Source organism: Sander vitreus, chromosome 21, assembly GCF_031162955.1.
Source record: "Sander vitreus isolate 19-12246 chromosome 21, sanVit1, whole genome shotgun sequence".
Classification (NCBI taxonomy): domain Eukaryota; kingdom Metazoa; phylum Chordata; class Actinopteri; order Perciformes; family Percidae; genus Sander; species Sander vitreus.
Window position 1 is genome coordinate 12331704 of NC_135875.1, and position 12236 is coordinate 12343939.

General features: G+C 40.9%; 2 protein-coding genes across 3 annotated transcripts in view; one reads left to right on the plus strand and one right to left on the minus strand.

Annotated features, from left to right (window-relative positions):
- The window catches only part of afap1l2 (actin filament associated protein 1-like 2), a 36429-nt gene that overhangs the window by 9045 nt on the left and 15148 nt on the right, over positions 1-12236 (minus strand). For both annotated transcript variants that reach the window (XM_078278799.1, XM_078278800.1), the window contains exons 3-4: positions 8596-8661; positions 6761-6852 (exon numbers count right to left, since the gene is read on the minus strand). In XM_078278799.1, the coding sequence (XP_078134925.1) occupies positions 6761-6852; positions 8596-8661 (158 nt within the window). The remainder of the gene's footprint in view (positions 1-6760; positions 6853-8595; positions 8662-12236) is intronic.
- Positions 4367-5937, plus strand: LOC144535960 (kelch repeat and BTB domain-containing protein 13). The gene has a single exon (XM_078278802.1). The coding sequence runs from the start codon at positions 4367-4369 to the stop codon at positions 5882-5884; it is 1518 nt and encodes a 505-aa protein (XP_078134928.1). The 3' UTR covers positions 5885-5937.

Consider the following 12236-nt stretch of genomic DNA (forward strand, 5'->3'; position numbering starts at 1 on the left):
TTTGTTTTTTTGAATTCATTTAATTTAATTGAGCAAACATGTGTTCTCCACCTTTTGTCATACCTTTGAGCCAGGCCATGACAACAAAATACACATTCACGCACATCCACATTATCAACATGTGTTCTTCGACCAGGCTGAACATGTGGCTAATTCAGCTGTCACTTCAGGAGTAAGTAGGGAATTCCTCATGTAACCAATCCTCGGCTGACCCTGTGCAGTAGAGAGTTACATGTTTGCCTTCAGGGAGGAGTATATGTCTGTGAGCATGGAAAAGAGAGGGAGAGCATGTATTTTAATGTGCGTGGGTGCGTGCGTGCGTGCGTGCGTAGCGCAGTCTGGCTTCACTTCTGTCTTTCTTCATATCTCCTGTGTGGTAAAGACAGTCTGTCTGCCCCTTCCCATACTGCTGGAAACCACCAGACTCTCTGCTGCGTGGCTGCTTAAGTGTGTCTCAGTTCATTTAGAATATCTCCATTACTTTTATGATCAGCTACATGATCCAAAATCCTTTTTTGTGAGACATCTGTCATCATTTAGCTTTCCTTAAGTTGTGAATCTTGAAGAACTTCTTTGAATACAACCTTTAAACCGTTAAACAAACTGTATGTTTAAATTCAGTTTGTCAAATATGAATGTAAAAAATTCAAAAAATTAAAGACTTGTTAGCATTTCTTAGCATGTAGGATGACATGCCATGAGCTAGACTATTAAACTTATAGGTGATCATCTATCACATGGCAAACGTTTTGCTAAATAGCACTACAGGTAAGAGGAAAAAATATGTATTTTTGATTTTGGGGTGAACTGTCCCTCTAGGCATCGAAAGCTGACTTTCTGACTCATGTTGAAACAGTATGTTGAAACACAAACTTCCCACCAGTATGAATTTCTTCTTTATCTCCTCAACCTGTGTCCACATGTCTCAAGCTATCACATATCTATGGCAGCAAGCAGAAGATGGGAGATTTGTTTTGTTTTGCCTTGGTACATACTACAACTAAGATGACATACCAGCTCTAAAAAGTCACTAGCTGCCAGTGAAGATTTAATTGGTGTATTCTTTCCAGTGTAAAGAGAGAAACATCATGAAGCAAAGAGATGAATGATGGAGAAAGATGTAATGTATACCCTCTTACATATTATGTAATATGATTTCAACTATTCTGTTAATGTGGCAAAGGCAAAACATGTAGGATAAGTCACCTAAGGACGCAGCTCATATTTTCATGTCGCAGACGTCTAAGGTTGCTGGATTTACTTTTGAAGTTTTTCTCAAGTGAACTCTGTGAAACCCCACGAGTTGAATGACAAAAAAGCAATTTCTTAACTATGTCTAATGTTTCCTCCAACCAATGATCTGAGCACGCTGTCTGTATTACTTCATATTCATTTTACTTCTCCCCAAGGCTGTCACATTCTCTGCAAGATCAATATGAAATATGAAATATAACCCTTAAGCAGAGGAGCTGGAAACCATGCCTGCGGGAGGCTAGCTCTGTGTAAAAGTATGAGTTGAACATCTTAAAATATCTCATAAGATTAGAGTTTGTTTAATCAAGGATGGAAATCAGCTAGTCAAAACTGCTTCCCTTCAATGTTTGATACAGCAAAAGCTATTCCCTTCCTGTAATATGACTCTGAAATCAACTTTGGGAGTTTGATGATGTTTGGTGTGTAGCAATGCTTACTCTATAAACGAAAAATGAATCAAATTAAAGAGAAAAGAGGCAATAATATATTGTGTTGGTGGTATAGTGGTAATAACGTTACTGGTTAAGTTTAGATTTACAGACCAACAAAATACTGAAAAACAAATCTGTTTGGCTAAAAATCATCATTTCTGATGTGGGCTGTCAGAGACAGTCAGATCCCAGTTAACTGGGAATTCCCTGCTTGTGAGCTCCTTTCCCACCATATCTAACACATTTTCAGTAATACAAAGCAGATGCAATAATCTGTCATTATAACAGGCGTCATGTCACGGTAAGCATACATTCACAGTGACAAATACTTGTTTTTTTGTGATTAGCCTGCATGCCAGAGAATGTGGAAAAAAAATGATTGGGAGTGTTATAACTGCGGTTTAAGGAGGGTAACATCAGTTGGAGCTGTTGAAGATTTTTGTCAGCAAATACAAATGTAAGAATATAATATGATTTGATGCAATGCTGAGCAAATATTAAAAAAAAACAACATAACATGACCAAATTATTAACTGAGAAGGTTAAACTTATGTCCCTGGCTTGTCAAACATAGGTGTAACTAATTACTCATTTAGCGCCAAAGCAGTAGTTTTGTGCATAGTGGCTCAACAGTGAAGTGGAACAGAACCATCATAAATGATACCAGTTACTTCGATAACAAGGACACAATGTCTGTCATGGAAAAAGTCTATACTGTTACTAATTGATTTGCTTATAACTACTGTATTCACATCCAAGCTGCTCAGCTAAAATGGTTATTATTTATCAGCTTTGAATGTTGGTATGCATAGATAAACCCTTTAAGCATCACAAAATAAAGAGGCCAACACGACTGATCCCCATATCCCCAATACTGTAAATAAGTTAGAAGGGACAACGCTTAATTGGGTTTTTTTCAGACGCAGGCCTGGTCTATACAGAACAAGATGGACGATGCCACCAATCACCAAAATGAATTAAGCCAGTTTCATAGTGATGGAAATAAATAAGCCTTCGGATCAAGGGATCCAATAGAATATGTGTCACTGACTTTAACATATTACTTGCTGATTAGTCTTGCATTGCCAGACCTCCACAGCGCTGTGCTTGCTGATTAATTATTTTTTTAATGATGAATTAGTTAAATTAAATGATAATCTATTAAAAACCTTGAAACTAAATCTCAACAAAAATATGGAAAAGGGTATGTTGTGTCATTTTGTGGTTTGGATATGACCAAAAACTAGACTTTATTTATTTGAATGACCATTAAAGAGAGTTTTGAAATTACATGACCCCAAAAGTAAGTGAAACAGCTACAAAAGCTGACAGGAATTTCATAAGAAAAAGTGTTTCCTCTGAGAAAAGTACACGCACGTAGACACACAACAGCACTTACAGTGTAAACTGCTCCACAGTGAAACAACAACAGCAGTTCAGGCATCTGTTGTTAATTAAAACAAAGAGCCAGGCATTCCAGAGCAGCAGCAACAGCCACCCGACCGCCCACCCACCCATATCTCTATCTTCTTTCTTTTTCTCTCTCCATTTCACTCATCTCCAAAAAACTAAATCTGCCTGTTCTTTGGGCCAAGGTTAAAGAGGAGTATAGTGAGCCATTCCTCAAACCAGCAGGACTGATATTAAACCTAGACGGGAAAAGAACATGCCAGCAGGTGTGTGTGTCTGTAAGTGTATGTTTTTTTGTCCCAGAAGACTGCAATCACTCCAGCTTACTTTTCGTAGTCACTTTAGCCCTTTCCTTTCACTTCTCACACACATTCACACACATCCTCACCACAGAAACATTGGGTAGAAGGAGTGGATCGAGGAGTCAAAGCATAAATAACAAAGCAAAGACAGGGGCAGCTAAGGAGGAATAGGGGTGTGGTGGAGGGGCTTTGAGTAAAGAGTGGGAAAAAGAGCCCAAAAAACGAACAGTCAGAGCAACATGGAAAATCCCTGGTTCCCATGCCAAGAATCCGGCACAGCAAAAGCACACAAGCGCGCGCACACACGCACACACACACACACACACACACACACACACACACACACACACACACACACACACACACACACACACACACACACACACACACACAGTGTATCCGAAAGCCTGCTGGGAGCTCAGAGCAGAAGAGAAGGTAGTGATAAAAATAATCGGCTTTGGAAAGCCAGATTCAGGAGAACTCTCTTGGCCTTTGCTATCACTCCACCACTTGTAACATAGTATATTTTTGGTTAGAAACACTAAAATGAAACATGTTCTAATTATATTTGAAGCCTGAATGAAAATAGGGTAAAACCCAGTTGGGGAGGCAGAAAAAAATGCAAAGGAGCAGTGCTGGCAGGTAATGTAATCATGAATAATTCAGCAAATACTTATGCTCGCCAATTATATTGCGGCTATGATAATCACCAGTTGCCAGCAGCCACAGTACCGCTTGGTGTGCATGTCAACAGTTTTCCTTTCCCTGCCTGGCGCTTGCGAGTGGCGTAGCTGCTATCTATAGTACAACTCTATTTTCAGACCATACAGACAGGGCGCAATGGAAGTCTCACAAACCTTTATTTACCGTCTAGTTCTGCGGAAAAAGTGGCAAAACATTCAAGCTACACGCTGCATTGTCACTTGAGAGCCTGATTTAGGAAGAGAACAGACCTGGGTTTAAAAGATCATGGAAGTGCCTGAAGGCCTAGGAGTCAACCCGGATATTCGTGCAGAGAATGTGTCCCTTGATCTGGAGGACAGAGAGCACCAGACGGGCTGGGTAAGAGTGAGGGTGGAGGAGAGCTGGTTCACTGTGGAGCGGGCCTTGCTCGTGAGATACAGTAACTACTTCTCTGCCCTCTTTCACTCTGGGATGACGGAATGTCACCAGGACGAGCTCTACCTGAAGGGAGGAGTGCATGCAAGGGGTTTCCTCATTGCCCTTGGTGTCTGCAGGGGAGAGGTCCCCACTATCAGTGACCCAGATGACCTTGTAGAAGCTGTAGAGTGTGCTGCATTCCTGCAGGTTGCATGTTTGGTGCAGCACCTTTGTGACATTATTGACTCAGACAACTGCCTCTTGCTTTACCATGCAGCCTCCATCTTCGGGGTGCATGCACTCTTTCACAGTGCTGCTCTTTTCCTTCGTGATGCTTTTGATGATTTGAAGGATGCTGCAGAGAGTTCAATTCCTGAAGACCTTCTTCAATATTCTCAATCATTGTCTCCTGCTTCTTATATTGCTTTAGGCACACACTCTCCTTCAATGGAACTGCTAGAGGACTCCTTTAGGGTTGTTTGCTACCTTGATGAAAAAGAGGGAGATTGGAAGCATCTGACAAACCTCCCAACTCTCTGTAGCACCTCCATGGCTGGAGTGGCAGTGCTTGACAATCGATTGTACATTGTGGGGGGAGTTTACGGTTACGGTAAGGACACAGTGGACAGCAGCTTCTGCTACAACCCTGAGTCAGGGGTTTGGACTGTTCTTCCAGGTCCCCAGCAACTAAGATATGACTTCACCCTGCTAGGGCATGAGGGCCGACTCTACGCCATTGGCGGCGAATTCCAAAAACGGACAATTTCCACAGCAGAGAGTTACAACGTTGAGAAGGGAGAGTGGACATTTATACAACATGCACCAAGACCTGTACTATCTGCAGCATGTGCTGTGGCAAGACGGCGGATGTTTGTTTGCTTCTGGAAACCACCAGACACCACAGATATATATGAATACATACAAGTGAAAGATGAGTGGAAACTTGCAACTACAATGATCAAACCTCAAAGCTATGGCCACTGTATGGTAGCCCACAGAGACAATTTATATGTGATGCGCAACGGGCCTTGTGACGACTTCCTGCGCTGTCTAATGGACAGCTACAACATCACGACAGGCCAGTGGACAGCCATGCCCGGACACTACATCAACAGCAAGGGGGCGCTGTTCTCTGCAATGATAAGGGGGGACTCCGTGTTCACTGTGAAACACATGCTAACTCTTGAATACACCATCACGGGAGATGGATGGAAGCCCCGCAGGCAGATGAAGGGGTTTCCAAAAAGCGGTTCACTGTGGACGTGTTTACTCAGGCTTCCCAAGACAGGACCCGTTATACCACAGCTGGATGCAGATGGGGAGGACGAAGAGATGTCTTTGCCAGACACATCTGAAGGATTTGTGGAAGCTGTACCGCAACTATGAAATTACTGCAAGACTGAAAAACAATGTTTTGCTTCTAGGGGTTTCTAAGCTAGAATACAAGTCTGAGATTTAAAAAAAAACACTCATACTAGACGATTCTGATTGCATAGTGACACAAATGTTCTTCGTTTCAATGCACTAAGACTGCACACACACATGCACACGTGCTGACACTACACATTTGTTCTGATTAGCAACAGCTGCTACAGTAGTTTATTTTAGGGGAGGCCACTGTGCATGCGTGTGTGTGTGTGTGCAAAGTTCAAAGGCACTGACGGGATGTTTCAAACCTCTCATTCTCTACGTTTTTCCTGAAGTCACACTGGGCCAATTCAGGAGCCACCGGCCTCCCAGTCGACATAAAACACACCACAGCTCTCACACGCACACTCTTGGATACTCACTTTCCCAGGTTTGCTGCACCCATGAGTGATTATAATACCTTTCTGTGGGAGAATACATTACACATAGCCTCAAGCTTGTGACTCTGAGGGTTGTGGGAAATGTTTTTGGCTTGTATGACCACAGACCATTTGTTTTGGTGTATAAAAACCCATGGAATTCTCTGGCAACATGTGATATCAATCCATAGTACTTTATTTTAAATACTTTGGTGCTTACTATGGATAGTAATGTTCTTAATGTAACAAAAGACCAAATAATGCCAATTACATTTAAGGTTAGAATTTGTCTTTGGGCTCCTTTGGCATACTTTTGAAAATCACGATTTCCTCTGAACTTTCCCACGTACTTTGTTGAGTTCAGCAGTCCTACTGGGGTCAATTACACTATTACCATTCCCACCACAATGGCAGTGGCTAAAAAAAAATAAATCATTTCACATGTTAATCCACTCTGATGCAATAAAGCACTTACTGCTCTGGGGGGCGGCAGGGCGGGAAGGCTCTTCTGTGGGACAGGGACATATTTAGCTGCTTTTCCATTGACCAGGGCATCTGATCTGTCATCTAGGTCATGGAAGTACAGAGAGGGAGGTCAGCGAATAACAGATATTGGCTGTTTTGAAATGAATGTACAGGAATTTTGGATAAATGAAATAACTCAAAATCAAAGTCAAAATTCTGTCAATCTTTTTATTCAACACTATTTCCAGATGTCCAGATGCAACATAGATATAACATGTTAATCATTAAGTTTCAGATGTGCTGTTTCCCCTGCTGTCAATCTTTCTGCTAAACTAAGCTAAGCTAATGTTCTGCTGGTTTAGACTGTAGCTCAGACCCCCAGGTTAGGATGATATCTCTGCCAATAATTGAGCGTCTCGGTCAGTTCTGGCAGGCCAGGTAGTCAAGACGCTGCTAACCGCTATTGGTCAACAACATGGTCTCATCAGCTGATCTGCATCAGCTGAGCTGCAGCAGCTGATCTGCATTAGCGCGTCAGCTGGTCACTCCCCTCGCTGCTAAATGGCTACACTCAACAAGGTGCACTACTTAAACTGATTCAGTTTGCTCCTTCTGCTTGCTGCCTTAGCTGATCCTAAATGCTGCTACTTTAGCTTGTTCCTACTGCTGCTTTAGTTTGCTCCAAATGCTTGCTGCTCGCTGTTTGCTACCCACCTCCTCCCCTGCTCCACCTTGTCGTGTATAACGTGGCATTTGCTTCTATGTCCTTGTTGCTGCTCTGTTCATATGGGGGAATAGTTTAGCTCTCCCAGTATTAAACTGTGTGAGCGTCCCCTAATGCTGCTGCTGCTGCTGTCCCCTGATTCACTGCTCTTTCATGGTGCTCATGAAAGGTCAGGGGATTCCTCTGAACAGAGCCATACCGCCAAATTTAAACTTAAAGCTTTTATTGTCTGTGTTCTTGACTTTATGGACCTGACAGAACTATTGTCTAGGCCACTACTACTTCCTCTCTCCTCAGACCTTTCACCTAGTTTCTACTTGAATATTGATATGACGATCAACACTTTCAGTTATGCTTTTAACTGTATTTTTTGATTCAAAATGTTTTACACTAACATTTAAGTCCAAAATGTTTTTCTCTTGCACTTCATCTGAAAGAGAAAGTTTAGGTTTACCAAACAATCAATGATTTCAGTAAGAATTCTCAATTCTCTCACATCGTCCCCCACTTTCTTTCAGTGTCTGTGAGAAAAGAACTTGTGGGTTTGCTAGCGTCACTGCTGAAAATATATGTGTGTTAAGTCTAGTGTTCGAGGAAACCACATTCTGCAACACTGTCCAAACAAAACAGGTCAGTCTTAGATGGTGGGGCGCTCTGAAGAAACATACAGGAAATGGTGGGTAAGAGCATGGGTGAGGGGGACATGGTGCTGCTTGTGGCAGCTTATGCTCATATCTGCTATTCACTTGAATCATGTCAAATTAAGGAGTATAAAATGCAATGACATAACAAGTATGCACTGGTGTTTGACTGAATTGACCGAAAGTTTAGTTCCAGGTTGTATACCATTTCACATCAAACATCCTTCACAAAAAAAAAAAAACTCAATCCAACTAAATTTGAAATGATGAGATTTCAGTTATCATAGCAGGGTTAGTGCAGTAGGTAAATGGATATTCCTAGCACTAACATAAAATATTGTGACAGTATCCCTCGTTTTCAATAGGAAAGATAAAATCCTTTTCTTTACAGATTATATTTCAGCTACTTTTCAGAAGAAGAAAAAATCATCACCAAGTATCAGTATCACACTTTGTAGAGGAACCTTTTGAAACTCACACCTTTGCCGCCTTTGTCCTTCCCAGTAACAATGACTTTGTTCATGTAGATATACTCCTCATCAGCACCTGCATGAAAAGAGTAAAAGGTGACATCAACATACTTCTGGAAATTTACATTGTGGCTAGTTACCACAAACACTAACTTGTGTTAAACTGAAGAAACTAGAAGAAGCCATTTGAATACCACTCGACAAAACACCAGACAAATATGTACCATAGTAATACATGCATGTTCTGCATCTGTAGTAAACAGTTACAGTATTCTTACAAATACACTTCTAATGTCTCTACATTTGATAATAATAATTAAAGAAGGAAGGTGACTGGGTGGAGAATGAATGGAACTGTCCAAAGTAACCCATGCACAGTTAATCTACAGGACAGAGGTCCATGCATGCTTCTTCAACCTAGGAATCATTGCATTGTAGATTTAATCATTGACTCCAAGAGCCCTCTGGATTTCATTGTAAAAAGTTGCCCACCTATAGTACAGTATAGGTGGGCAACTTTTTCAGGCTAGTGCATTGTTGCAAAGACTCAGGTTTGTTCACTCCTCCTATATTGTTATTAGTTGCACTATAGTGAATAGCCTTGAGATAGACCTCTCAGTATAATGTGCACAAAGTAACTTAAAGCTATAGTGCGTAGTTTCTGTCGCCCCCATGAGGAATTCTAAGTAATGACAACAACACTGTCGGCGCGTCCACATGATTCAAGCCTTAAGTGATGGCGCACGCGCCCCCGCCCCTCCTCGATGCAGTTGCTAGCAGCTAAGGAGGAAACGGAGGATTAAAAAACATGATGGACTCTTCAGAAGAGGTTTATCTTCACTCGAGTTTCTGCGCGGGAAAGTCACCAGACGACACAATCTTCTGAACATAGCGATACTGAAAAATACAGACGGAGTTGTGTGGAGCTGATAGTCTTAATTAGCTGTGTATCAACTCATTTGGCAATGGCTTGAATGTAACGGACTTTTATTAATATCAAAAAGTCATGCACTAAAGCTGTAACTGTATACGTAACGTATATGTAAAAAGAGCATGCATATTTCTTGTAACGCTGATGAAAAACATCTGGCTCCACCTTAGTGCCAAACAAACTTTCAACATGTTTGTCAAAAGTCCAAGATTAAAAGGGGGAACTTGACCCAAACAAGTGGCCTATTGTGTGGACAGATGGGCCCATTATTGACACCCACTCTCACCGTGACTGGCATTCATTGGACATTAGTCAGAAAACTCCTTGCCTGCATAGATAGAGCACTGTGTCAATTCTATCTTTGAAGGTTTGAAGATAATACAGCTAATATATATGATGAAGCTCCTGAACTTAGTCCATCTGCTAAGACCAGTCCAAAAGACTTTGCATAACCAAAAGTATGACTGTGGTTTAGTTTTAAATCATACTTCCACTCAATATCTGCAGGAATTTATATCCACAAACAAGAATTAGGACAACAGCTTATTTCTATGCAATCAGTTTTTAGTGGTATAGGCATAAAAAGCCAAAAAGCCAGAAAGAGTAGTATTTGATTAAAGTGAAAATAAGAAAACAATACAAAATAAAATGGTTTCCTGTGACAACAATAGAAGCACAGGAAATGCTTCACATGGTGAGAGGAGTTAAACATAGAGACTGGACTTCACTTCTCTTTGCATTCAAACGTAAATATTTATGGGTCAGTGTGAGCAATGGTATCATTTGGTCAATAAGCAGAGATGATGAAACCTCATGTCATACACCAGTGCTGAACTCAGCTGAGTGAGAAAAGGGCTGCGTTTGGTTAAACGTTGTTTCTAGCATGGTGTAGTAATTACAAGTTGACGAAGACATCACCATAAAATTGCCACATAAACAGTTTGAATGAATGTCTTTTCTCAAGCAATAAACCCTGCGGTTTCAGCATAGCAGACTCCAGCTGGTTACTATAACCTGTTATGGGAATTTGTTCTGGAGTTTCAAGGAAAGTCATTGAATTAAATATTTTAGCTGACTTGAGATTATACCCTGAGAGGAAATCAAACAAAACTCTAACCTTGGGTGATACTCTGGAGAAGCTTTCTCCTTTGAAATAGATATTGAGAGGTGAAACCAAACAACAGCAGATATAAACTATGTTTTGCCAGTACAGTGAAAACAGATTTTTGGGGAACAGAGTTGAACTGCTATTAATAAACTGCTGCTCAAAGGAAGTGAGCGTCCCCAGAGGATAAATGTAGCTTCGGAAAAATGATACAGCTTGGAGCCAGGAGAGGAAGTACAGAGAGACGAGTCCAGGACCTGAACATGGAAAAGCATGACTGCTGTGTGTATTTGTGTGTGTGTTGGTGGGCAGTTGTGTGTGAGAGACAGAGAAAGACAAAGAAGGAGTAGTAGCACAACTTTTGTTGGCGTTTTCAATCCAAAAGTGACAGTGAATGTAAAACAAATGGCCAGAAAATTGTTATAAAGATCAGCATAAAGTAAAGATGTCTGTTTTTAATAGTTTGCAACTTTTCCCTACATGACACAGAGCTAAGAATTCTGAAGGAGCAGCAGCGTGTCATTTGTTATTCCCAATTAATCACACACCTAGGGACTGAGGCTTGTGTGGCACTGGTTCACATCGTAACTTACTGACTTCCAGGCGCCATAAATCACATCATCAGCACCGCCAGCAGTTGCCACATTTTCATGTTGAGTGTCAGAGCCAGTGAGCAAGAACAACAAACTTGTCTTTAGCTGTTTGACAGGATACGTTAACGACCCATGCATCATTTTATGATGAAGCAAGAGGCACTTTGATTATATCTTGCTTGTAAGCGTAAAAATAATAACCTCAAACATTCACAACATGAAAAAAAAACGTAAATTTGATAATTTTGCAAGGAAAGTAGAAATGCAGGCAAAGGTATTTAATTCAGCTGCCACAGTGTGGTTTTTAGCCACAAGAATGGGATAAAAGACCCCAAATGTATTTCTTAATAGAAGCCTGCAAGAGGATAATTATTACATGGTGGTTACTCAGAGTTTATACTAGCAACATAATACCAGAGTGGGTTGCTTGATAGTCGACAATGTAAGCCCACTGAATTGTGGGAAACGCAGGGCATGACCATGTTACATAAGGTGCTATGCAAAAAGGCAGATTAACTTCTAGTCACACATATTTAAAGATGTGTGGTTACACCTCAACTAATGTCACTGTCATGTAATACCAAATACCACAACATTAGGAAATATAAATAAGGAACACTGAGTAAATGTTTGAGACAATTTCTTTTAATTATTTTAGAAATGACCAAGCTCTCGTTGGAAATTGCCATCATCTTGATACCCCTATGTACCAAGACCAGGCTATGGTTGACCTTTTAAATGAATCTGCCTTAATTAATAAAAAGTGTTGCAGTATCTTATATTTCTTGGAGCTGGAAGTCTAAAGCAACTCTTAGACATTCAGCAGCCTTCGTGGGAGGTAAATGACAACTCATAACACAGTGCAGACAAGGAATGAATGATGGTCTTACAGTAAAGACCAACAAGGAAAATCTACTGTGGTTTACGCAATCAAACAACATTTTGGGGGGGAAACACAAATCTTTGTGTCAAAAAGGTTGACCAATTTCCCCCAAAAAATCCATCAAAATAGGTTCCTCAAT

Coding starts and splice junctions, on each gene's coding strand:
- LOC144535960 (XM_078278802.1), top strand. CDS start 4,367: ATGGAAGTGCCTGAAGGCCTAGGAGTCAACCCGGATATTCGTGCAGAG.